This window comes from Caretta caretta, chromosome 1 (genome assembly GCF_965140235.1).
Source record: "Caretta caretta isolate rCarCar2 chromosome 1, rCarCar1.hap1, whole genome shotgun sequence".
Taxonomy (NCBI): Eukaryota; Metazoa; Chordata; order Testudines; family Cheloniidae; genus Caretta; species Caretta caretta.
The window spans coordinates 213,535,497-213,563,120 of NC_134206.1; the positions used below are offsets into that span (position 1 = coordinate 213,535,497).

General features: G+C 47.5%; 1 protein-coding gene across 5 annotated transcripts in view; it reads right to left on the reverse strand.

Moving 5' to 3' along the window:
- Positions 1 to 9,779: 9,779 nt before the first annotated feature.
- Positions 9,780 to 27,624, reverse strand: part of EPHA1 (EPH receptor A1) — a 68,622-nt gene continuing 50,777 nt past the window's right edge. For 4 of the 5 annotated variants that reach the window (XM_075120092.1, XM_048821653.2, XM_075120093.1 and 1 more), the window contains 11 exons: positions 24,197 to 24,356; positions 22,370 to 22,466; positions 20,245 to 20,300; positions 19,804 to 19,929; positions 19,497 to 19,682; positions 18,945 to 19,006; positions 17,960 to 18,169; positions 16,997 to 17,146; positions 15,860 to 16,053; positions 15,376 to 15,531; positions 9,780 to 13,926 (listed from right to left, as the gene is read on the reverse strand). In XM_075120092.1, coding sequence (XP_074976193.1) covers positions 13,848 to 13,926; positions 15,376 to 15,531; positions 15,860 to 16,053; positions 16,997 to 17,146; positions 17,960 to 18,169; positions 18,945 to 19,006; positions 19,497 to 19,682; positions 19,804 to 19,929; positions 20,245 to 20,300; positions 22,370 to 22,466; positions 24,197 to 24,356 — 1,476 coding nt within the window. In that variant the 3' untranslated portion in view covers positions 9,780 to 13,847. The other variant, XM_048821661.2, reaches the window with a different exon arrangement.

Below are 27,624 nucleotides of genomic sequence, written 5' to 3' on the forward strand. Positions count from 1 at the left end.
TACTGCCTAATCCTCTAGGCACCTAAACTTCCTCTACTAAAGTTCCTTAGGTGCCAAGTTTCTGCCAGTGAGCATGTTCACAGCCTCCTCCGTTGAGGTGCCTAGGTACTTATCTCACACTTAAGTATCAGTGGGATCCTCAGGTGGGGAAATACCTACTTGATCTTGCCTGTGGCGCCTGATCCATTCAGAGTTCTCCAAGCATGCCAAACCCCACATAAAATGGCAGGAGTGGAGAGTAGGTGGGGTGCCCACTGGTTAGAGCTCTCAGCTGGGAGTTGGGAGACCTAGGTTCAGTTCCTTTCTGCCTGATGTGGAGAATGGATTTGAATTTGGGTGTGTGTCGTCTCTCTCTCCTCCCCCCGGCACGCAAAAGAATGCCCTAACCACTGGTCTATGGAGTCCTTCTCTCTCAGAACAGCTCAAACAAGGGAATGAGAAGCATGTATGATGGGATAATATGGTTTTGGCAATTAATTTGATCTTTAAATATTCATGGTAAATAGGCCCGATGGGGTGGGATCTGAGTTACCCAGGAAAGAATTCTCTGTAGTATCTGGCTGGAGAATCTTGCCAATATGCTCAGGGTTCAGCTGATCGCCATATTTGGGGTCAGGAAGGAATTTTCCTCCATGGCAGATTGGAAGAGGTCCTGGAGGTTTTTTGCCTTCCTCTGTAGCATGGGGAACGGGTCACTTGCTGGAGGATTCTCTGCTCCTTGAAGTCTTTAAACCATGATTTGAGGACTTCAATAGCTCAGACAGGTGAGAGGCTTATCGCAGGAGTGTGTGGGATTCTGTGGCCTGCACTGTGCAGGAGGTCAGAGTAGATCATAATGGTCCCTTCTGACCTTAATATCTATGCCCCAGAATACTCCATAGACCAGTGTCTAGGGCACTTCCAGGGGAATGGGGGTGGGGTGGGGACTCAAAGTTCCAGTTTCTTCTCCACATGAAGCAGAGAGGGCAATTGAGCCTGGGTGAGTGCTCTAACCCCTGGGGCAAAAATTATAAAGGGGGAGGAACAGTGCCACCATCTCCCTGCTTGTCTGTTTTTTAAAAAAAAAACAAAAAACACACTCCTTGCCTGGCTTGGGTGCCTAGCCCCAGAAGAGGGGTTCGTGGCTGTGAATCCTGAGCAGAGATAGGCACCTAACCTCCTGTTAGCTTTGTCTAGTGTCTCTGTGGCACTCACAGGAGTGAAAAGCAGGAAGAACTTTAGACACTACAGTGTGTAGCTGGGACTCTGCTACACATGGTGTAGCAGTATAGAATGAGGAGGGACCAGTTTCTCATAGAACCACATTTTGTCTCCCTCTCGCTTGCAACGTTTCATGTGTTTAACCAGTTCAGTATGTAGGTTGCCTTACCTTTACAATTGGAAACGCATACCATGAGTATGATGATTAAATTTTTGAGGCTTCAAAGTCAAACTATTAATTCAATTTTCTATTTTAGAGACGGGCAACAGTTGCCTCTCTCCAAAGATCACTTGCAAACTGAGACATGACTGACCACTGAGACATCCCACTAGCAGCTTAGTGGTCACATGAATGCTTGATGCTTCTAGCAAGCAAGTGGTTGTGTATCTCATTCATAGGCCTTTCTAGCCTGAATAAGGATCAGGTGGCAATAATACTTGTTGCTTTACACACAAGTTCTTACGTTCATTCCATCACTTCACAACCAACTACTGCTAGCGACACCTCGGGGAGTTAGATGTATAAATGCTCTCTATTTGACTGTCACTGTTGTCAGAAAACCCAGTAGCTCTTAGAGCTTGTCTACACTACCAAGTTTTGTTGACAAAACTTATGTTGACGCCCAAAAGTCGACAAAACAAAAAATTGCCAGTGTTCACACTTGCTCCCTCTGTCAACAGATCACGTCCACACTGGGGACACCATCAACAGGGTGAGCAAAGCACCATGTGTTTGTATCCTACAGTGAAAAGAAAAGGAGTACTTGTAGCACCTTAGAGACTAACCAATTTATTTGAGCATGAGCTTTCGTGAGCTACAGCTCACTTCATCAGATGCATACCGTGGAAACTGCAGCAGACTTTATATATACACAGAGAATATGAAACAATACCTCCTCCCACCCCACTGTCCTGCTGGTAATAGCTTATCTAAAGTGATCATCAGGTTGGGCCATTTCCAGCAGAAATCCAGGTTTTCTCACCCTCCACCCCCCCACACAAATTCACTCTCCTGCTGGTGATAGCCCATCCAAAGTCACAACTCTTTACACAATGTGCATGATAATCAAGTTGGGCTATTTCCTGCACAAATCCAGGTTTTCTCACATCCCCCCACCCCCATACACACACAAACTCACTCTCCTGCTGGTAATAGCTCATCCAAACTGACCACTCTCCAAGTTTAAATCCAAGTTAAACCAGAACATCGGGGGGGGGGGGGTAGGAAAAAACAAGAGGAAATAGGCTACCTTGCATAATAACTTAGCCACTCCCAGTCTCTATTTAAGCCTAAATTAATAGTATCCAATTTGCAAATGAATTCCAATTCAGCAGTTTCTCGCTGGAGTCTGGATTTGAAGTTTTTTTGTTTTAAGATAGCGACCTTCATGTCTGTGATTGCGTGACCAGAGAGATTGAAGTGTTCTCCGACTGGTTTATGAATGCTATAATTCTTGACATCTGATTTGTGTCCATTTATTCTTTTACGTAGAGACTGTCCAGTTTGACCAATGTACATGGCAGGGGGCATTGCTGGCACATGATGGCATATATCACATTGGTGGATGTGCAGGTGAACGAGCCTCTGATAGTGTGGCTGATGTTATTAGGCCCTGTGATGGTGTCCCCTGAATAGATATGTGGGCACAATTGGCTTTGTTGCAAGGGTAAGTTCCTTCAGCCCCCAACTAAAACCCCTCCAACGCATTATTTAGGATCTACAACCTATCCTAAAGGATGACCCAACACTCTCACAAATCTTGGGAGACAGGCCAGTCCTTGCCTACAGACAGCCCCGCAACCTGAAGCAAATACTCACCAACAACCACATACCACACAACAGAACCACTAACCCAGGAACTTATCCTTGCAACTTCCAGGAGCTTTGAAAGGGGCCGGGCGCATGCCTGCAGGGCAGCAGAGATCAAAACACTGAGCAGAGCAATCAGGGCAGTCATTGTGGGACACTGGCAGAAGCCAGTTTTGTTGACAAAACAATCAGCAGTGTCTACACTGGCTTTGTCAACAATAAAGGGAGGGGAGAAGACAAAAAGTCTCATAGGGATGGAAGTTTTTAGTTGCCAAAACTGGGCCTAGGTGTTTTTCATGATGAAAGTCCCATTGTAGTGTGTACCACTCTTGCTGTTTTGTCACCAAAAGGCAATTTTTGGTGACAAAACTTGCCAGTGTAGACAAGCCCTTATTTTGCCTGCATGTATGTGTAATCTTTTCTGCCTGATACTTATTTACAGCTGAATTAATGCTTCTAGAGCAGTGATAGGTGCTCTTGATTTTTGGTGCTGAAGGCTTCTATATACGTAGATAGGTTAAGGCGATGCTGAGCTTTCAATTGCATTGAAGTTGGAAAAGCATGTCCCATTGTGCATATGACCTCTCAACTCAGAGAGCAAGCAATAGGACTAACATTATGGGATTATAACAGAAGGTACTTGTAAAATGCATATGTAATGCATACACACCCCACCTGGTTTGTGTGCTGAGCACTGTAGGGTGTGTATGCATTTTACAAGTACCTTCTGTTATAATCCTATAATGTTAGTCCTATTGCTTGCTGTCTGAGTTGAGAGATCATATGCACAATGGGACATGCTTTTCCAACTTCAATGCAATTGAAAGCTCAGCATCGCCTTAACCTATCTACGTATATAGAATGTAACCTATTGCTTGTAATAAACTCATTGTTCCTGGTGGCAGGAAACAAGGGTGAGAGAGTTAAAAGCAACACTGCCAACTTGAAACTCATGTTTCCCTCTGAATGCTTCATTTCTATTCTAAATAACCCGCAAGATCAGTAGAATAGATGCACTCCATTCGTGGGTTCTAGCCCACGAAAGCTTATGCCCAGATAAATTTGTTAGTCTCTAAGGTGCCACAAGGACTCCTTGTTGTTTTTGCTGATACAGACTAACATGGCTATCACTCTGAAACCTAGAATAGAAGTGAAAGAGATTAGAGAACTATTCTCCTTGTTTGTTTACAATGTGTATTTGATAACATTGTCTAGCCATTTTTCCTGTTTTGTTGAAAGTTGGTTGCCCTTCCTGTATGATCCACTAGCATGATATCACTCAAACATTGCTCTGGGGAAGCTTCAGCCTATTCCCCAGGTTCTGCACAAGGGTATTTTACTTGTAACAGGTACAGCAAAGGGGTAGCTGGTAAATATATTGGGGAGGGTGTGTGTGTGTGTAAGGGACAGGAGAGGTAGATTCCAAGTTGCTCTTGAACTGACCTAAAAGTTCCTTCCACACCTAAGCTGGGTACCAGAAAACCATCACTGCCTGAATGTTTTGAAATTTGTCACCTTAAATTTAACTTTCAGGTTTACAGGGTCTTGCTGGGATAGATATACTGGCGAAGCAATTGTCATGTAGACAAGACCTTAGTTCCAGTGGCTGAGGCCTTAAAGGACAAAGAATCTGCATCTGTGTGTATGTGGCTATTGCTTGTCACATATACATCCCATGATCATAAAATTTGCCATAGAACCATAGGGTTAGAAGGGACCGCAAGGGTAATCTAATCTAGTCCCCTGCCAAGATGCAGGATTTATTGTGTCTAGACCATCCAAGACAGATGGCTCTCCAGCCTCCTTTTGAAAACCTCCAGTGAAGAAGCTTTCACAATCTCCCTAAGCAGTCTGTTCCATTGTCCTACTGGTCTTAAAGTTAAGAAGTTTTTCCTGAGATTTAATCTAAATCTGCTATGCTATAGTTTGACCCCATTGCCTCTTGTCCTGACTCTGTGGCAAAAGAGAACAACTTTTTCCATCTTTTTTTTATGGCAGCCTTTCAAGTATTTGAAGACGGCTGTCCTGTCTCCCCACCCCCACCTTAATCTCCTCTTTTACAAACTAAACATACCCAGGTTTCAGAGTAACAGCCGTGTTAGTCTGTATTCGCAAAAAGAAAAGGAGTACTTGTGGCACCTTAGAGACTAACCAATTTATTTGAGCATAAGCTTTCGTGAGCTACAGCTCACTTCATCGGATGCATACTGTGGAAAGTGTAGAAGATCTTTTTATACACACAAAGCATGAAAAAATACCTCCCCCCACCCCACTCTCCTGCTGCTAATAGCTTATCTAAAGTGACCACTCTCCTTACAATGTGTATGATAATCAAGGTGGGCCATTTCCAGCACAAATCCAGGGTTTAACAAGAACATCTATATAGTTTCTCTATATCATATATCTATATCTACATATAGACATATATATACATATACATGATATATATATATACACACATACATATATACATATAGATATATCTATATCTACATCATAATCAAAAAGGCTGACAAAGGAGGTGCTGTTGTCATCATGAATAGGTCGGAATATGAACAAGAGGCTGCTCGGCAGCTCTCCAACACCACTTTCTACAAGCCATTACCCTCTGATCCCACTGAGAGTTACCAAAAGAAACTACAGCATTTGCTCAAGAAACTCCCTGAAAAAGCACAAGATCAAATCCGCACAGACACACCCCTGGAACCCCGACTTGGGATATTCTATCTACTACCCAAGATCCATAAACCTGGAAATCCTGGGCGCCCCATCATCTCAGGCATTGGCACCCTGACAGCAGGATTGTCTGGCTATGTAGACTCCCTCCTCAGGCCCTACGCTACCAGCACTCCCAGCTACCTTCGAGACACCACTGACTTCCTGAGGAAACTACAATCCATCGGTGATCTTCCTGATAACACCATCCTGGCCACTATGGATGTAGAAGCCCTCTACACCAACATTCCACACAAAGATGGACTACAAGCCGTCAAGAACACTATCCCCGATAATGTCACGGCTAACCTGGTGGCTGAACTTTGTGACTTTGTCCTTACCCATAACTATTTTACATTTGGGGACAATGTATACCTTCAGATCAGCGGCACTGCTATGGGTACCCGCATGGCCCCACAGTATGCCAACATTTTTATGGCTGACTTAGAACAATGCTTCCTCAGCTCTCGTCCCCTAATGCCCCTACTCTACTTGCGCTATATTGATGACATCTTCATCATCTGGACTCATGGAAAAGAAGCCCTTGAGGAATTCCACCATGATTTCAACAATTTCCATCCCACCATCAACCTCAGCCTGGTCCAGTCCACACAAGAGATCCACTTCCTGGACACTACAGCGCTAATAAACGATGGTCACATAAACACCACCCTATACCGGAAACTTACTGACCGCTATTCCTACCTACATGCCTCCAGCTTTCACCCTGACCACACCACACGATCCATCGTCTACAGCCAAGCTCTGCGATACAACCGCATTTGCTCCAACCCCTCAGACAGAGACAAACACCTACAAGATCTCTATCAAGCATTCTTACAACTACAATACCCACCTGCGGAAGTGAAGAAACGGATTGATAGAGCCAGAAGAGTTCCCAGAAGTCTCCTACTACAGGACAGGCCTAACAAAGAAAATAACAGAACGCCACTAGCCATCACCTTCAGCCCCCAACTAAAACCCCTCCAACGCATTATTAAGGATCTACAACCTATCCTGAAGGATGACCCAACACTCTCACAAACCTTGGGAGACAGGCCAGTCCTTGCCTACAGACAGCCCCCCAACCTGAAGCAAATACTCACCAGCAACCACATACCACACAACAGAACCACTAACCCAGGAACCTATCCTTGCAACAAAGCCCGCTGCCAACAGTGCCCACATATCTATTCAGGGGACACCATCACAGGGCCTAATAACATCGGCCACACTATCAGAGGCTCGTTCACCTGCACATCCACCAATGTGATATATGCCATCATGTGCCAGCAATGCCCCTCTGCCATGTACATTGGTCAAACTGGACAGTCTCTATGTAAAAGAATAAATGGACACAAATCAGATGTCAAGAATTATAACCTTCATAAACCAGTCGGAGAACACTTCAATCTCTCTGGTCACGTGATTACAGACATGAAAGTTGTGATATTACAACAAAATAACTTCAAATCCAGACTCCAGCAAGAAACTGTTGAATTGGAATTCATTTGCAAATTTGATACAATTAACTTAGGTTACCTTGCATAATGACTTAGCCACTCCCAGTCTCTATTGAAGCCTATTTCCCCTTGTTTTTTCCTACCCCCCCCCCCCAGACGTTCTTGTTAAACCCTGGATTTGTGCTGGAAATGGCCCACCTTGATTATCATACACATTGTAAGGAGAGTGATCACTTTAGATAAGCTATTAGCAGCAGGAGAGTGGGGTGGGAGGAGGTATTTTTTCATGCTTTGTGTGTATATAAAAAGATCTTCTACACTTTCCACAGTATGCATCCGATGAAGTGAGCTGTAGCTCATGAAAGTTTATGCTCAAATAAATTGGTTAGTCTCTAAGGTGCCACAAGTACTCCTTTTCTTTAAGCATACCCAGTTCCTTCAGCCTTTGCTCATATGGCTTGCATTCCTTCCCTTTAATCATCTTTGTTGCTTGCGTCTGGATCGTTTCCAGGTTCTCTGTTTCTATGTATTGGTGACCAAGATTGGACACACTACTCCAGCTGAGGCCTAACCAGTGCCAAGTAGAGTGGTACTATCATCTCCCATGACTTGCATGCTATGCCTCTGTTAACGCAACCTAAAATTGCATGTGTTTGCGTTTTTTTTTTAACAGCATCGCATTGCTGACTCATGTTGAGGTTGTGATCCACCACAACTCGCAGATCCTTCTCAGCAGTGCTGCAGCCAAGACAGTTTTTTTCCCCATTCTGTATTTGTGCCTTTGGTTTTTCTACTCCAAGTTTAGCACCTTACATTTGTCTTTGTTGAATTTTATTTTGTTGTCTATAGCCCAATCCTCCAATTTATCAAGATCCCTCTGAATTTTCGCTCCAAGGTATCGGCAAACCCCTGCCCTCTCGCAGCTTTGTCTCATCTATAGACTTGATCAGTATGCTCTCTATACCTACCTCCAGGTCATTAATAAAGATCCCTGTGGAACTCCACTTGAGACCTCCCTCCAATCTGACATCATTCCATTAATAGTTACTCTTTGCAGTTGTTTAACCATTTTTGTATCCACTTAATGGTAGTTCCACCAATCCTGCATTTCTCCAGTGTAGTTATCAGAATGTTATGTGGGACTGTCAAAAGCCTTGCTGAAGTCCAGGTATAATATGTCCATCATGTAGCAGTTGTGTGTGCAGTAGACAAAAGCCTTTCTGCAATACACCGGTGGGGGTGGGGTCAAAATTTGCAATAGGAAATCTAATTCTGGATTTCTTGTGTGCATTTAAACCAGCAATATGCCTTGTTGATTGTCTACTACATGCTTCCTGTAGTAGGAAGATGCTGAAGTGCTTGTGTTTGCATATAGAGACTTGCCCAGCGACCTAATAGCTGAATGTGGTTGTTGCTAGGGTGACCACACACAAGTGTGAAAAATCGGGATGGGCGTGGGGGGTAATAGGTGTCTATATAAGACAGCCCCAAATATCAGGACTGTTCCTATAAAATTGGGACATCTGGTCACCCTAGTCGTTGCATACCTGAAACTCTACACAACAGGACAAGAAGTGAAGCATAATATTCCATCCTGTTGAAATGGCATGGGAGAGTGATTGGGAGTATAGAAAATGTGGGCTGCTGGCCTGAAATATGCAATTTTGCAGATGGAAAACTGGATCTTTTCCGGAAAACCAGTCTCACTGATTGGCGTGGGGCAGCGAGCACTAAGTACAAGCTAGACAAGATGGATACTGCATCTAGTACCGCAGTGGTCACCAACCGGTCGATCACAATTGACTGGTTGATCCTAGAAGATGTCCCAATTGATTGCGATCTCTGGTAGTGGAGCATGGCTGCCGCTAAGGCAGACTCCCTACCTTGGCCCCACACTACTCCCGAAAGCAGCCAGTGCAGCTCAGCTTGGGGGGAAGGGGTCTCCCTTTGCATGCTGCTCCTGCCTGCAAGCATTGCCCCTGCAGCTTGCATTGCCAGGGAGAGCTGTAGGGGCGGTGCTTGCAGAGAGGGCAGCATGCAGAACCACATGGCTCCTTCCTGTTGGCTCCTTCCTGGAGTGGTGTGGGGCCATGGTAGGCAGGGAGCCTACCTTAGCCTCCTTGCACCTGCCACCGACCGGGAGCTGCTGGAGGTAAGTGCTGCCTGGTGGGAGGCCGCACCCTATACCCCCCCTCCTGCACCCCAAACCCCAGCCCTGAGCCCCCTCCTGGAGCCAGCACCCTGTACCCCCTCCTACATCCCAATCCCCTGCCCCAGGCTCAGCCCAGAGTCCCCTCCCACACTGCGAATGCCTCAGCACCAGCCCGGTGAAAGTGAGGGTGGGGGAGAGTGAGCAGGGCAGGGCTTTGGGAAAGGGGCAAAAAAGTTGGTTGAAAAGTGATCTTGGGTGTAAAACAGAGACCCCTGTACTACTGACTGCGAGTGTCCTTCCACGGGGAGTTGCTGCTTGGTTGTGCCTCCTATTTTTATTCTGAGGGTATTTTCATGCTGCTGCTGTGCTTCTGCCTAGCTTGCCTGGCATTCTGGGGATGTGTCGTCATTCATGTCTGAGTAAAACACAAATACTCCAGTGACAGATAATGCATTTGTTTTTTCTTAGCACACTAATTCATTGCCAATTGTAGCCAACAGGGATACAAGTCCTAGAAGTGTCTTTGCTTGCTATCGAAGCAAGCGTGTTCAACAGGAAACTGATGAGTAGCCCCTCAAGTTGAATCAGCGGAAGGATCTTGTGCTGAGAGAACTTGGACTGGTGTGCCTTTTTGGAAAGGTGGTGTGAAACTGGAGCCTGCTGATTCCTCCTGTTCCCACCACACTGGAACATACTCCTATCCAACTAAACCTGTGTGAAATGGGGGTGTCCAGACTGATGCAGGGGTATTTTGAGAACTGATTGGTCTTTTGAAGTTAAGGGTTTTTAAAAATCTATGCTTTGGCTTTGTTTGAGGTGTGTGGTTTGTTTGTTTTTTTTTGTCAGAGCACAAGCAGTTGAGGGTTTTCTGGGATCAGGGATCGGGAGAAGGTAACTTTGGCAATGTGTGATTTTGTTTTTAAACAAAATCAGCTGTAACACCTCCATAGTTTAGAGTAGGAATTCAAAAACTGGCCTGTCATGTGTTGAGAGAAGTTGTCTTTTGTTGTACCTGTGACTTCCAAGTATTTGCCACGTTATCTATGCCTCTAAACATCTCAGTGTTTGCCCAAGCTCAGTGCAGCTTACTCTACAGATGTTCCTTGATTTTGAAGAATGTTCCAAGTGCATAGGTTCTCAGTACCCCTTTGTTTAGGGGAAGATGCACCAGGCTTGAAGTCAGCGGAACAGGGCCTCACGTATAGCCTTTTCTACTGCCTGGTGTTAATGTTTCTGTATACTTCATAACCCTTGTGGCTAAACAAGGCTGCATGTCCCTACCCAAGGGGCAGACAAATATTCTTCATTCTTTACAGCTGGAGGGAACTGAGAAATTGCACAAGCTTATGATCACATTACATACTTTCTCTCTCTTTCCCTCCCTATTCCATTATAAAGGATCTATATTGGCTGAAGAAGGGTTGCTTGTGGATGCCTACCACACTGGAAGATGTGTAGACAATTAGGGAGGACGTTGCATGAAAAAAGATGACTTTGTGTTTAAGCCCCTGGATTGGAAACTAGGCAGTTTTTCTGTGTCTGACATAGACTTCAAGCTGCTATTGGGCAAATCACTTAAACCAGAGTCTTTGCAAGATTGCTAATTGTATGCTTCTCATTTTCTGGAGGCCCACCATGAAACACTTATGACCTGACTTCTGCAATTGTGAGAATGCTCCCAACTAAAGTTGGAGACAGTGGGTGCTGAAGATGGTCGTTGTATCAAAGGGGACTTAAAATAGTGGTCGTACACAACTTTGGCTTTAATGTCTCTGTGCCTGTGTTAGTTCTTCAGCTATCTTATCTCCATCTCCCAGGGATGTTGGGAAGTTGCATTCAGTTGTGTGGGAGGCTCTCTGACATTGTCAAAGAAGCCCAAGAGAAATGAATATTTGTTCCTGCAGTCAATAAAATAAATATTGGATAGCTGCCTCAGTGACCTGAGCACCATTGTTCTTGTGCACTGAATGAGGGAAGGGTCCTAGGGAAAGATAGTATGTGATCATGTATATGTTGTACCCCAATATATACTAGGGTTACAGCATAAGGTAGGATGATAGTAGGGAATGTGTTACTGAACGTGGGGATTGTGAATAAATGTGGCTATTGCTGTGCAAATAAATTATTTAGCCCTGTGTTTACTCTGCCACTTTTGGTGTTGAGTAGAAACCAGGCTGCATCAAGTTTCTGAATCTACAGCAAGTAGGTTATCTCATCAGCCTCCTATGTTCCAGTTTATTAAGACAAATGTTTAGTTTTAGGTCAATAAGGTTAAACTGCCCCACTTGAAATCCAGCTAGACTTAACACTGCTGCTTAAAAATTGATGAAAGCTTTAACCATGGCTGTTCCAGATGGAGGACTGCACCCTCTTATTGCCTATCATTCTGCATGGACTAGAAAGGCAAAAGTCTAGCTTGAGTTCCCAACATCTCTTCCTGTAGCATACAGCACTTGGGGAGGCACCCTACCCACCTATGAAGCCAGCCCCCTTATGGGGTGAGCACTGCTGAGCTGAGTCCCACAAGTCAAAATTAAGGAAATTCTGCATCTCCTGCAAATCCTGTCTTTTGCTTTATTTTAAAGGACTCCAGCTCTCTTCATCTCTTTTGTTCTTCTCTCCATGGCCCATGTGCCACTAGCACCCAGTGACAGCCCTCTGCTCTTGGCAAGGACATGAGGAAATCAGATTTCCTGCAGCACTAATAATGAGTGGGGGCCTTACATAAGCTGATCAACAGCATGTGGTATATGATCATGCAGTTCAGATAACTTTTTTTTTTTGTGACCAGCTGCAGAACTAATCCGAGGGAGGGGGAAAGAATGTCTTCTAAATAGAGAGCCAGGAGTAATGGTGTCTGGAAAGGGGTCCAGGCCTGGGGCTCCTGTTCAGCAGCCTGCATTGTATTTCACTACTGTAATTAAAATGCTACCTTATGCTTCAGTGGCGGGGGTAGGAGTTTTCTTGGGAAAGATTTGACATTCTGGTGTCTGACTCCCTTGAACTGGGGGAGGTTGGGAAAGCAAGTCTTGTAAGTTGAAGAGAAATCTCCATTCTCTGATGCTGGCTGGCCATAGAGTAGGGTTTCTCCTGCAGTGTGGCTGCAGAGCTGACAGGAGTGTCATTTCTGCAGCAGCAGCTGGGAGTGCCTACACTGGCTTCACTTGAGTGCTTGCATGGCTGACAGCTGTGCCACTGCAGCAGGGCTGTGGTCTGTCAGATCTTACATGCCAGGGCAGCCAGTTTGGGCTGGAGCTGGGAGATCCCCAGGGACAACACAAGTGATACAGTATTAATAGATACAGCAGTAAATCCTGCCCCACTGGGGTGAGGGACTCCTGGGGTTGAGTGCCTGTTGGGGAACAGGGGAAGGTATAAGCCAGCTCAGGTTTGAGCAGTGCGGCACGAGAGAGCCTATGCCTAGCATAGCTGGCCCTTACAGATCTCGCCCTGCCTCTGGACACTACTGAAGGAAAGCTCCCTATAGTGCCCACATACTAGTCAAGGAAAGCCACAGAGCCCCTGCCTCTGCCATTAGTTTATTTACAAAAAAGTTACAGCCCACAGTGCCTTCCCCTGAGCACCAAGACTTTAAAAATCCATATTTATTCCACACAGGAACAATTCCCCCCTTGCAGCAAAAGCAGCCCATCCCCACATTTGGAACAGGCTGCAGAGGAGAACAGGAGAAGGGGAAGTACAGGCTACACATGGTGGGGTGTGAATATCCCTGCTTCAGCATTAACCCTGGTTTTGTCTCATGGAAGAAACTACAGGAAGCACATGAGCAAGAGCAGGGTACCCCATTTCCTTCTTTTTCAGGCTCTCCCCTCCCTCACAGGGAGGATGGTGCAGTGTATAATAGGGGAAGGTGTATATAGTTATTTAGCATTATTGGCAGATAAACTCACTGCAATGAGAGCTAAGAACAATCCTTACCCTGATCTCTGCAGATGATTGTACCTGCTTCCACCATAACAATGAAATGGGGAAGGCAGATGCCCTGTTGCTGCAATAAGGAACATGCTCCAAAGGTGGTAGCAGGAAAAGCAGGGATGGGGCTTTCTTCTGTCCAAGCCCCCATATAGGTTCCCTAGAGATTTCAGTTCTTGTCTCTCAACAGATCTTAACAGGGCCGTCACTCCATGTGTCTTTGCATCCCTAAAGATTTCCTCCTCTGTATCACTCAGGCCCCAATCTGTGCTGCAGGGGCTATTTCAGTGCTGCACAGAATATTGTACAGAGAATGTCAAGTGCTGGAGCTGAGAACGCTGTCCTGGATCTGGTATATGTACAGCACCCTGCAGCCGCGGTGCAGACACACTCATGGATGGAGTAAAGGAGCAGGCAGAGCAGAGCAGGCAGGTTTTGCAAAAGAGTTCTTTTTGTCCTGTTAGTTGCTTTGATCACCTCAGTCTCTCGTCTTGGAAACAACTGCTATGGGAATGGCTCCAAGTGACACCCAGTAGGCTTGGGAACGTTGGCAGCTTGAGGGCCTGAGGCCCGGTCACTCCTTGAAGCCCTGGATGCTACAGAGAATCCTCTTCTGGTGGCCTGGAAGTGACACCCCCATCTTTTTCAAGTCCCTTAAAGAGATTGGGGGAGGGAGAAGAGAAAGATCGGTTGACTCAATGCTCTTGCTCCTTGTTGACAGGGGAATGGAGTGGCACAGGGCTACCATTCATTCTGTGGAAATCAAACCCTAGGATCAGTTCCTAGGTCCAGGCACTTCTCCCTACCTTTATCTTAGAGCCTACTGCCCCCCAGTGCCCTCCCCTGTAGTCAATGGATGTTGAGAGCCTACAGCAGGGCTGCATGTCACTACTGCCATCAGACTCAGCAACTTACTCTTCCTGCCGGCATGGGGATGTGGGACGTGAAGGGAGAAAGATGGACACCCATGACACTGGACCTAAATGTCACTGTTGTAACTATCACACATGATACACCAGTTGTCTCCCCCCCCCAAAATAAACCAGCATCTTCCTACGTCCCACTCCTGTGGCTCCTGCCCTTCCTCTAGGCAGATGCTTCCTTAAATTATGTACTTACCATACTCCCCTGGTGCTATGCCCCTCCCATTTCCTGATATCTCTTTACAAGCATGAGGGCTATGCCACCCACGCAGCCTGCTCTGACTCCTTCCTATTGAGCATCAACCGCATGGGCTCTCTGCTGTCCAGGTGGCATGGATGAGCAGCACCTGGTTCAGGCTCCCCATGGACAGAGCAGAGAAGACTGTCAGTTGGCAGAGCCTGCAGAGGAATCTGTCCTCAAAGGTAGGGGAAGTCCTGTTAGACTCAGCTCTGCTCCTTGATGTACTTTCCCCTCTGGGTCTGAGCAGCAGACAGCCCCCTTTCCTGGCAATGGAGTCCCAGGCAGAGCTTTAGCATCTCCAGACCAGACATGCTGTACCTGCAGCAGACTGTGCCTGCCACTGAGAAACTAAAGCTGGTAGAGCACAGAGTGGCTGGCCAGCTGACCGAGAGAGACCATGGACAACATGTCCCTACAGAGCCTCACATTCTGCCTTCCCTGCCTAGCCAGTTCAGAGTCTGATGCAAGCCCCTGCTCCTCCTTTCCAAAGTCCTACATGGCTGGGAACAGGCCTGCTCAGGAGACTGCCTCTCAGTGCTCAAGAAGAGCAGCTGCCTGTGGCTGATGGTTGTCCACAATACGTCTGGGAGGACACAGCAGAACCAGAACCAGAACTCCAGGAGGGCAGAGCAGAAAAGACTCAGCTGGCAGAGCCTATGAGGAGGTGGAGGGCTACAGCTATGGAACAAGCTCCAGGGGATTAGGATGAGTCGGTTTTATCACCTTCCGGGAAAGGGGAAAGCTTCCCCTCTTTGTGACTCCAGAGAGCTGGAAGGGGATGCTATGATCCCCATGGGTAATCTGTGTACTCATTTCTGGAGGTGTGCTCAGATACCACAGGGATGGCTGCGTAAGTTTAGTGTGGGTCTCACCCCATGCCCTGCTGGCTCTAAGAGGAGCCAGGTCCACCCAGGAGGACCACAGTGGCTTCTGCTTACTCAGTAGTGAGCTCCAGGATGGATTCCATGGTGTCCAAGCCAGCGGTGCAGAAGTTGATGATATACCGCTTCATGCGGATGGATTCCAGCCATTCTGGGATTGACCTATAAGGGATCCCGTCAGACCCACTGCAGCTGGGGAGCCGCAGCGTCACCCTGGGGACAAAAAGTCATTATCAAGGCAACTACCTTGAACTGAATTCCAGCACCATAAAACTGAAACTTATCTAAAGAGCAAGAGTATCCTCTGCTGGGGCCAGGCAGGTTTGTCTGCTCCCTACACTCCCTGAGCCTTAACTCAGCAACAGTGTCCTGTGCTGGCACCAAAGAGACAGTACTTCCATGTCCTGCACACACAGCCTGGAGGCTCCTCTCCCCTGTGTTGTCAGTGCCCCATCTTCTGGGGAGAGCACCGATGCTGGAGCCAGGAACCAACTGCATTCTCTCCCAGTTCTGCGAAACCTCCCACCCCAGCACCACCTACCTGGGGTCGAAGTCTGCAACAGATCGGAGTAAATGGGGGCTGGAGATGAAATGTTCTAGCTGGCCCTGGATCTCCTGGAAGCGGGGCCGTCGCATACGATCGTGCGACCAGCAGCCTTTCATGAGCTCATAGAGGATGGATGGGCAGTCCACAGGGGGGGGGAGTCGGTACCCATCCTCTATGCTCTTCATCACCTACACCCAGAAGGGCAGAGAGACTTGTGAACAAATTCTACTCATGGCAGAGACACCACAGAGATTATCAAAGAGGAGCCAGAATGCCTCCCTAGGGAAAGCCATGCGATGGTCACAGAGTTTTGTGGAGCCCTGTGCGATGAAAAGCAGATGGGGTCACTTCATAAACACGTATGGGGGAAGGTTACTGGGCAGCCTAGTGAGGGATCAGGATGCTTGGAGGTGCCAGGGAGCACATTGATAGGTACAATGGGGTTTAAATTGACACTTGTCACTGGGCTCCCATCTCCATACACACATGTTCATCTTTCCAGATGTGAGATATGGGGGTCTATAGTCCTGTCCCAGGATTAGTGGGGAAAGGGTTAACAATCTCTGAGGAAGAATTCAGCGGGATAATCTTGCTGAGGCAGGGAGTGGAGAATAGGGATGATAAGGTAAAATAATTATCCAGAATACTACAAAAGGGTAGTCTGTGTGGGAGGAGACTGAGAGGGGTTTTCAGAGGTGAAGGGAGGAAAGAGCTTTTCTCTGTACTTATGGTGGCCTTGGCCAGAGTAAGCCATCCTTTATCTTTATATGGGATTATAGCTGAAGAAGCCCTTGCATAACCAACTCTGCTGGGAACAGCCTGCCACGTGGTGTGGGGGAAATATAAGTGTGACACCTCACAGGGCTGGGTCTTTTTTCCTCGCTCCACTAACATGAATGAGGTTAGGGTAACAAGAGTTTATTCCCCTGTCATACGGCAGGGGTTAGCATACACTGGTGGCAGTGGCTACTCTTAGAGGGGCAGGGGTGCCACGAGCAGGGATTGCAGACAGTGGGTTCCCCAAAGCAGGTGGTCCTGTGTGCCTTCTCCATTCCATTCAGCTTAGGCCCAGCCCTGCCTGCTCAGCACATGACCTCCACGCCAACACCACAGCCTCTCCCTCCCTGTTACCTCCTGATTGGTCATGTCTCCGTAGGGCTTGTCCCCAAAGGACAGCACCTCCCACATGACAATGCCGTAACTCCAGACATCACTGGCTGAGGTGAAGATCCGATGGGCAATGGCCTCGGGTGCTGTCCAGCGGATGGGGATCTTCCCGCCCTGCAGGGAGGGGTCAGAGCACAGCTAGCAGTTACCATCTGGTCATATTTCAGCACTGTTCACCCCAGAGGATCCCAAAGTGCATTACAAAACACATATAACAATTTCAGAGGAACAGCCGTGTTAGTCTGTATTCGCAAAAAGAAAAGGAGTACTTGTGGCACCTTAGAGACTAACCAATTTATTTGAGCATGAGCTTGATGAAGTGAGCTGTAGCTCACGAAAGCTCATGCTCAAATAAATTGGTTAGTCTCTAAGGTGCCACAAGTACTCCTTTTCTTTTTACATATAACAATGTGCTTGCTTCATCCACCAGTGACATGCAGCCATCGCTGGGCTAAATAAGACAACTTTTTAACAGTGAGTGACAGTTTTGGGGAAAAAATGAAGGAGACTCCTCTATCCAACTGAATCCATAGGGGGAATGCTAGGGAGGTGTCACAGAACCATCCAAGTTGGAATTTGGTCAGGACGCCATGGTTAATTCCGAAAGTTTATACAAAGTGACATAGGTTCTTAACTGACTGCAAATGGTCAGGACTTTGGTTTTACGCCTCACCTAAATGACAGCCACTCCAGCACAGTGCTTACCAGCACCACTCTGAGGTTCATACTGACTCCAGAGGGAAGAGCACCACCTTCTGAGTCACCCACACCCCTCCTTGGAGGTTTCCCATCCAAATCTTCACCTGGCCTGGTCTCCCTTAGCATGAGATCCAGAAGGCTCTCTACCCACAATGTACAATAATTCCATTTAGAAGTTATAAGACCCTGAGGGGTCCCCAGCCTTCACACAGGTTGCTGCCATGTCACCTTAGTTTCGTATGTCCCCTCCACATCATTTTCCAATATCCGGGACAGGCCGAAGTCAGACACCTTGCACTGTAGGCTGTGAGTTACCAAGATGTTGCGGGCAGCCAGGTCCCGGTGCACGTAGTTGCGGTCTGAGAGGTAGGTCATGCCTGAGGCAATGCCCTGCAGCATAATTACCAGCTGTACAGAGCTGAACTTCTCCTCGTTCTCCTGCAGGGCAAGGGGGAAGATGTGGCAGTTCAATGATGAGACAGAACACAGCTTTATGCAAGCAAGCAGGCTGGTCAGCTGAGATGGGCTGTTCTGTCCCCCGCCTTCCACCTTCTCCTTTTATTATATTTCTCCCCCCTAAGCATTACACACTGCTACTGCAAAAAGATACACAAAGGAATGTATGACATTGATTAATATACTTATTTACCATCTTTTATCTACTACAATCCTGGTTCTCAGGCCTTGAGCCCAGGCTAAGAAAGCTTCCCACAGCCACTGTCCCAACAATCAAGTTCTCATGGTTCATATCTAGCCCTTGTCCTTGGATAGAGCAATGTGTGCATTGCTTCTACAAAACAGTCAGGGTGTGCCCTGCCTGCTTCCAGGTGGAATAACTAAACATGAACCCTTCAGGAAGAAACAGGTCCCATCAGGTCACTGGAGTCTGCAGATTCTTGGCTAGCGGGCTTACCAGTTCGCAAGGGGACTAGCAAACATCACAGGTGAGAGGATCAGAAGGGAGGAAGGAGAGCCCTCTGGAATCATATACAGGGATCTGCAGTTCATTCCCCAGCAGGGAAAGCCCTTGGACAATAAACAGTCTGAATGGGATCCAGCCTCAGCTGCTGCAACTGCGGGAGCAATTCCCAGCAAACAGAGCTCTCTGTGAGTGGAAGTGGCCAAGTTGGCCTAGTTTCCCTGCCCCTCAGCACAGGCAATGGCTGGCAAATGCCAACAGCATACAAACACATTACAAACTCTTGTCCCTCACCCGGAGGAACGTGTCCAGGGCACCATTCTCCATATACTCGGTGATGATCATCATTGGCTTCCCTGGGGCAAGAGGAAAAAACAGCATCACCCACACTGCACCCCTCTCTGCTACAGGACCCACCGTGAGCCACCTGGCTCCCTTACTCACAAAGCAGCATGACTCCTCACCTCCTCTTCACCCTGCAGTGCCCTTCACCCCACACCCCCAACTGGGAGCCCAGCCCCAGCCAGCTCCCTGCCTTCCCCCCTCACACCTCCAGAGATGAATTCATACCTTTCCTCTCCTCATGCCCACAGGAGACACATCCCTATTCCTCACTCCCCCACCATCCCTACTGGGGGCTCTCATGATGGTGTCCCCCAACTCTCACAGAGCTACATCCCTCTCTCTGCCACAGGCTAACATGATGGTAGTCTTCCTCTCCCCCCTGCACAGGCTAGTGGGCAGCACTCTCTCCTCCTCTGGCTCTCACAGGAATATTGCTGTTCTATCCCCACCCTGGACTCACACAGCACTGCCCATCACTGCCCATCCCACATGGGATCTTACGCTTGGTGACAACCCCCTCCAGGCGCACGATGTTGTGGTGATTGAACTGGCCCATGATTGTTGCCTCACGCAGAAAATTCCACCACTGAGAGTCCGAATACGTTGACTTCAGGGTTTTGATGGCAACCACAATACGCTCCTTCCCTGGCAGGCGTAGGGTGCCGCGATAGACCTCCCCGAACTCCCCTGCGGCACCACCAGAGACAGGAGGTTACTGGGGAATGCAGGAATAGGGGCAGCAGGCAAGGGGAGGTGTGAGGGGGAAACCCAGGAATGAGGGCATGGAGCCAGCCCCAACGAGACTCACCCTCCCCGATAACATTCTCCATGGTGACATAGGCTACATCTAGTTCCTTGGTGAACTCCAAGACCCCCCTGCTCGGGTCCTCATAGGGCTGTAGATCCACATAGGGCTTCAACCAGACCTTCTCCTCTATGGCAAAGGGAAACAGAGAGAAATAAACACCCTATCACCAAGATTCCTGGGACTCTCTTGAGAGCCAGGATGCTCTGGTTTCCCAAGCAGAGCACTGGGCGAATCAGCTGGCAATCGTATGTGGAAAACCAGAGCCATTAAGGGAAGAAACAAACTAATGTAGAAAGTGCTGACAGCCAAGGAAGCCCATCCAGAGCCAGGGCCCTCCAGTCTCTCTCATTAAGAATGTCTGACCCACCCCAGACCTCCTCCTGAACCCGCTGCCCTCTCTCCCAGCAGAGCTCCCCTCCCCTTCCTGGCTTTGGATTTCACCTCGGTCGAAGGCTGAGATGTCATAGTCTGGCCGTGCTTGGTGACAACGGGCTTTCCTGGAAGACATAGATAGACAGTCATCATTAAACCTGAACGATTAGCAGAGCAACAGGACACTAAGGCAAAGGCAAGAACAGACGTCTCGGAGTCCTTTCCCCAGCTGGTCAGGATCAGGGCTCCATGCACTCTGCAGCAGTGTGGATTCAAGTGCTGCACCCACTTCCTGTGTTCTGATGACGAAGGTGCAAAATACCGGAGCAGCTTCATTTACGCTTAAAACTGAGGTTTTAACTCACTACGCATGGGAATGAACAATACCATTGCACAGGGCCCAGGGAAGTTACTTAGAGATTAAAATCCATTAATTTACATTGTCCCCACACTTCTAGTTTTCAGTGTGCCACAGGTCCTTCTACTGACAACATATAATGGCATCATAGAGAAGCTGGAGAATTTAGTAGCTGAGCTGGCCTGGGGACAGCTGTGGGAGGTGGCATATGGGAGATTGAGATCATGGATATGAACATGAGCTGGATGTTTCTGCTGAAGTGATCAGTACTGAAATAAGTTACCCGTGCTATGTAAATTATTGCATAACAACAACAAACTGTCACAGCTAACACTCTCTTAATAGAAACAGAGCAGTTCACACCTCTGAGTTATTGTTCAGGCTGTCTGCAGACCCAGTCGCAGCACCACTTACATTTGGTTCACATTCTCAAGATTTTCTTTGCAACCAGGAGAGGCAGACCCATAATTAATAGGGGGTGGAGTTTGCTGCAATTTCTGCAGCTGCAGAATACATAGGCCCTTGTGAAAATGCACAAGACTGCCGGCCTCAAACCGCTGCTCTTCTAGTTCAGACTATGAACTTTACAATCTTTAGTGGCTAAAATGTCACAGACTTAATCAGTTCCTGCTTCCTTCCTCCTGAAAGAGCTCCCCTTCACATCCAAACATGAGCAGACAACATCAGCTTTCTATGGTAGGGGGTGGGCAGGGCCAGGGTTAGAATTTGGAGTCCACCATCCCAAACCTGTTCTGTCCCCCTGCAATGCATGAAATGGCACCCTGACAAAGATAATGCCATCACAGTGCCAGATCACAAAGGGGCAGTGTCCAAGCAGGGCCAGTGCAACCACTAGGCAAACTAGGCGGCCACCTAGGGCGCCAACTAGTTGGGGGTGGCTAAAAGCACGCTCTGGAGAGGCGGTGGAGTGGAGGTGAGCTAGGGTAGGGGGGCGCGGGGAGGGCTGCCTGCAGCTAGTAACGGGGGGGGAGGGGCTCGGCGCACAGGAGAACCACTCCCAACCCCAGCTCACCTCTGCTCCGCCTCCTCCCCTGAGCATGCCACCCCGCTCTGCTTCTCTCCCTCCCAGGCTTGCAGCGCCAAACAGCTGATTGGCACCGCAAGCCTGGGAGGTGAGAGAAGCGGAATGGTGGCAGCGTGCTCGGGGAGGAGGCGGAGCAGAGGTGAGCTGGGGTGGGGAGCTGCTGCACAGACTCCCTGGGCCGAGGGGGGTGGGCTGGGGAACTGCCGCATGGCTCCCTGGGCCAAGGGGAGGAGGAGCTGCCGCAAGGCTCCCCAGGCCGCGGGGAGGGAGGGGGGTAGGGAGCTGCTGCATGGCTCCCCAGGCCGAGGGGAGGTAGGGAGGGGTGCGGGGAGCTGCCGCACGGCTTCTGGGGCGGGTGGGTGCACGGTGGAAGTTTCGCCTAGGGTGTGAAACATCCTTGCATTGGCCCTGTGTCCAAGAGGAAACAGGATAGTGGGGAAAGCCACTACTCCTTTCTCAGTTGTCAGCAGTGAGTGCCAACCCCACAGACCTATCATGCAAACCTCATGCCAGCCCTGCAAGTCACCTTCTACAGCATGAGCACATTGTCAATGCAAATGGGTAAGTCCCTCAGTACACCGTCAAACCACAACTGTCTCCTTCCAGCTGGCCATGGCCTCCCATCCTTCCTTCCATCTCTAACCAGTCACCCCCAACTTCTATCCGTTCTGCTCCCCAATGAACAGCCAAGCCTCACCATCACACTGCCCGGCTCCTCTCTCCACAGCTCGTCCCTCACCATACCACCCAGCCCACCCCCCCCTTTTAACCCAAGAAGGGGCTGAGTTTACCTTTGTGTGAAGACGAAGATTCCCACAACCAGCCCAATAAACAGTAGGATTCCAAAGACAATGGAGACAAGCACCCCGCCAGATGGAGCCCCGGTGTCTGCGGGATAGAACGACAGTCACATGCTTTCCCCACACAAATGCAAAAGACCAGCACTCCCCTCCCCAGGTTGTGGTGACTGGGAATGTAACAGCCAGCCGGTCTAGCAGATGGTGCTGAACGAGCCATGGCCATCTGCCCTCCCTAGTGCTGGGCAATAGCATTGAACTACAAGTGGCTAGAAATACCAGTAGTGTCATTTCAGGGAACATGGGGATGGGAGCAGGGAAGGAATAGCGCTGACACATCCTGAGGTGTGGCCATCAGCCAGACTGGACTCCCAGTGTATAATTATTACCCATGTACATAGTGCATAGCCACATGGCACTTTGAGTGTAAAAGCCAGCAGGTTTGGGCCAAATACCATTATTATTGTTATTTCACATGTTGGATGAATAAAATTCACCTTCAAATGGATCTCTGGATGAATCCCAGCTAAGATCCTGATATTCAGCTCCAACTGAATTATTTTTCCAAATACTTTCAGATACCAAATATTTCCGCTCCCTCCTTCTCAGCTGTTTGTACCTACCCACTTTGTATTAGACCCTTCGTTCTGCTCAGGAATGAAGTCAGGGAGCCTGGCACACAGGAGGCTTGAGTCTCCAAAGGAGTCTAGCTTGCCTTCTTCCCCACTCATGCAATCTGTCCTGAAAAATGGACATTTTCCTCCACCTTCTGCACACATTCATCAAACTCTGAGCTTGGTCCTGAGGCCAATTAGTTCATTGGCAGTTGCTGGGTACTGAGCACTTTTGAAAATCCAGCAGATGACTAATTATGGATTTGGGAGCCTAACTGCAGGCTCCTGTTTTTAAAATATTGGTCCTAGTTTCTGTCTTGCAACGGGGTTTGTGTCCGGTTTGTTTGGATAAAGCAGATTCTCTTCTCCATTCAGATTCTTGAGGCAGAACAATTCTAGTCCACAACAGCCCATGCATGTTTATCACAACAAGAGCTACGTGACTAGGAGAGCTGGGTGAATTATATTAACTGAATCACTTACCTGACACAACTTCTCACCTCTATTATTTGATTTTTTTTTATTATTGTTTTTTACCCAGTTCTAATAACACCACTACTCTTTAGAAAATGTAACTAGTGGGACATTTGGGGAAACACCCAGGAGAAAGAAAAACAGGAAATTCCTAGACAAAGAAGAACTAAGGGAGAATGAAGGATGAGACAATATTTCACTTACAACCAATGCTAGCTAGACCACTAATTCAAAAGCCAAACAAAAAGCGTTAGAGCTAGTGGCAGCAGTGTGACATTAAGGAAGAGAAAGTTTAGGCTGAATGTCAGGACACTATGTTGAGATCTGTGAGTCTGTGGAATTGTCTCCAAAAGGGATTGAGAGGGAGACCCCCCATATAGGATGTAGGGAACAATCCTGCACTGACCTGGGGCTGGGGGTGAGAGGCCTGTGAGAGACAGGGTGCCTCCCCTATCACGTGGTGTCTGCTGCACTAATCGCTACACTCTGTGCTCTCAGGGAGACCTCCCTTCCTTCACCTACCTTGTTCCAGCTTGTAGCTGAGTTCACAACCAGAATCATGCTCAGGGGCCAGGTAAAATGCGGCGGGACTTGGCCCCAGATAACAAGAATCCCAAAAGTACTATTCGTCTGTTCTTTTCTTCCACAAATCTATGTGTTGGGGGAAGAACCTAGGGCATAAGTGGGAAGCCCCTGCAACCCACCAATCAGATAGAGGGAAGCTGTGCCTCACCTGGCGGGAGGGTGCGAAACTCCTGTTCCTGGGAGAAGGGGCCAGGGCCTAGGGGCGTGATGGAGCGCACACGGAGCAGGTAGGCTGTGTCCGGCTGCAGGTCCCTCAGAGTGACATTGGGTTCATGGAATTGCTTCACTGTGTAGTGTGCATCCTCTCCCTGTGGGGGCCAGACAACAGATAACAGCTAACACACACATGGAAACAGAGAACATAAGAACGGCCATAATGGGTCAGACCAAAGGTCCATCTAGCCCAGTATCCTGTCTTCCGAGAGTGGCCAATGCCAGGTGCCCCAGAGGGAATGAACAGAACAGGTAATCATCAAGTGATCCACCCCCTGTCGCCCATTCCCAGCTTCTGGCAAACACAGCCATTGATGGACCATGAACTTATCTATGAACTTATCTAATTTTTTTTTGAACCCTGTTATAGTCTTGGCTTTCACAACATCCTCTGGCAAGGAGTTCCACAGGTTGACTGTGCATTGTGTGAAGAAATACTTCCTTTTGTTTGTTTTAAACCTGCTGCTTATTAATTCCATTTGGTGACCCCTAGTTCTTGTGTTATGAGAAGGAGTAAATAACACTATCTTATGTACTTTCTCCACACCAGTCATGATTTTATAGACCTCAATCATATCCCCTCTTAGTCGTCTCTTTTCCAAGCTGAAAAGTCCCAGTCTTATTAATCTCTCCTCATATGGCAGCTGTTCCATACCCCTAATCATTTTTGTTGCCCTTTTCTGAACCTTTTTCAATTCCAATATATCTTTTTTGACTTGGGGTGACCATATCTACATGCAGTATTCAGGATGTGGGCATACCATGGATTTATAAAGAGGCAATATGATATTTTCTGTCTTATTATCTATCCCTTTCTTAATGATTCCCAACATTCTGTTCGCTTTTTTGACTGCCGCTGCACATTGAGTGTATGTTTTCAGAGAACTATCCACAATGACTCCACAATTTCTTTCTTGAGTGGTAACAGCCAATTTAGACCCCATTACTATATATGTATAGTTGGGATTATGTTTTCCAATGTGCATTACTTTGCATTTATCAACATTGAATTTCATCTGCCATTTTGTTGTCCAGTCACCCAGTTTTGAGAGATCCTTCTATAACTCTTTGCAGTCTGCCTTTGACTTAACTATCTTGAGCAATTTTGTATAATCTGCAAATTTTGCCACCTCACTGTTTATCTCTTTTTCCAGATCATTTATTAATATGTTGAATAGGACTGGGCCCAATACAGACCCCTGGGGGACACCACTATTTACCTCTCTCCATTCTGAAAACTGACCATTTATTCCTCCCTTTGTTTCCTATCTTTTAACCAGTTACCAATCCATGAGAGGACCTTCCCTCTTATCCCATGACAGCTTACTTTGCTTAAGAGCCTTTGGTGAGGGACCCTATCATAGGCTTTCTGAAAATCTAAGTACACTATATCCACTGGATCTCCCTTGACCATATGCTTGGTGACCCCCTCAAAGAACTCAAGTGGATTGGTGAGGCATTATTTCCCTTTACAAAAACCATGTTGACTCTTCCCCAACAAATTATGTTCATCTGTATGTCTGACAGTTTTGTTCTTTACTATAGTTTCAACCAGTTTGCCCAGCACTGAAGTCAGGCTTACCGACCTGTAATTGCTGGGATCACCTCTGGAGCCCTTTTTAAAAACTGGCGACACATTAGCTATCCTCCAATCATTTGGTACAGAAGCTGATTTAAATGAAAGGTTACAGACTACAGTTAGTAGTTCTGCAATTTAACATTTGAGTTCCTTCAGAACTCTTGAGTGAATACCATCTGGTCCTGGTGACTTATTACTGTTTAGTTTATCAATTTGTTCCAAAACTTCCTCTAATGACACCTCAATCAGGGACAATTCCCCAGATTTGTCACCTAAAAAGAATGGCTCAGGTTTGGGAATCTCCCCCACATCCTCAGCCGTGAAGACCGATGCAAAGAATTCATTTAGTTTCTCCGCAATGGCCTTATTGTCCTTGAGTGCTCCTTTAGCATCTCGATCGTCCAGTGGCGCCATTGTTTGTTTAGCAGGCTTCCTGCTTCTGATGTACTTAAACATTTTTTTGCTATTTCTTCTTGAGTGTTTGGCTAGCTGTTCTTTTTTTGGTCTTCCTAATTATATGTTTACATTTCATTTGCTAGAGTTTATGTTCCTTTCTATTTTCCTCGCTAGGATTTAACTTCCACTTTTTAAAGGATGCCTTTTTGCCTCTCACTCCTTCTTCTACTTTGTTGTTTAGCCACAGTGGCACTTTTTTGGTTCTCTTACCATGTTTTTAATTTGGGGTATACATTTAGGTTAATCCTGTATTGTGGTGTCTTAAAAACTTTCTATGCAGCTTGCAGGGATTTCACTTTTGGCGCTGTATCTTTTAATTTCTATTTAATTAACCTTCTTATTTTTGTGTAGTTCCCCATTCTGAAATTAAATGCTACAGTGTGGGGCTGCTGTGGTGTTTTCCCTGCCACAGGGATCTTAAGTTTAATTATATTATGGTCACTATTACCAAGCGGTCCAGCTATATTCACCTCTTGGACCAGATCCTGTGCTCCACTTAGGACTAAATTAAGAATTGCCTCTCCTCTCGTGGGTTCCAAGCTCAATGGGTAGTGATCAATGACTCGATGTCTAGTTGGCAGCCAGCATCAAGTGGAGTGCCCCAGGGGTTGGTCCTGGGGCCGGTTTTGTTCAGATCTTCATTAATGATCTGTATGATGGGATGGATTGCACCCTCAGCAAGTTCATGGATGACACTAAGCTGGGAGGACAGGAAGATACACTGGAGGGTAGGGATAGGGTCCAGAGGGACCTAGACAAATTGGAGGATTGGGCCAAAAGAAATCTGATGAGGTTCAACAAGGACAAGTGCAGAGTCCTGCACTTAGGACGGAAGAATTTTATGCACTGCTACAGGCTGGGCACCGACTGGCTAAGTGGCAATTCTGCAGAAAAGGACCTGGGGATTACAGTGGACAAGAAGCTGGATAGCAGTCAACAGTGTGCCCTTATTGCCAAGAAGGCTAACGGCATATTGGGCTGCATTAGTAGGAGCATTGCCAGCAGATCGAGGGAAGTGATTATTCCCTTCTATTTGGCACTGGTGAGGCCACATCTGGAGTACTGTGTCCAGTTTTGGGTCCCCCTCTACAGAAATGATGTGGACACATTGGAGAGAGTCCAGCAGAGGGCAGCAAAAATGATTAGGGGCCTGGGGCACATGACTTATGAGGAGAGGCTGAGGGAATTGGGCTTATTTAATCTGAAGAAGAGAAGAGGGAGGGAGGATTTGACAGCAGCCTTCAACTACCTGAAGGGGGTTTCCAAAGAATCATAGAATGTTAGGGTTGGAAGAGATCTCCTGAGGTCATCTAGTCCAATCCCCTGCT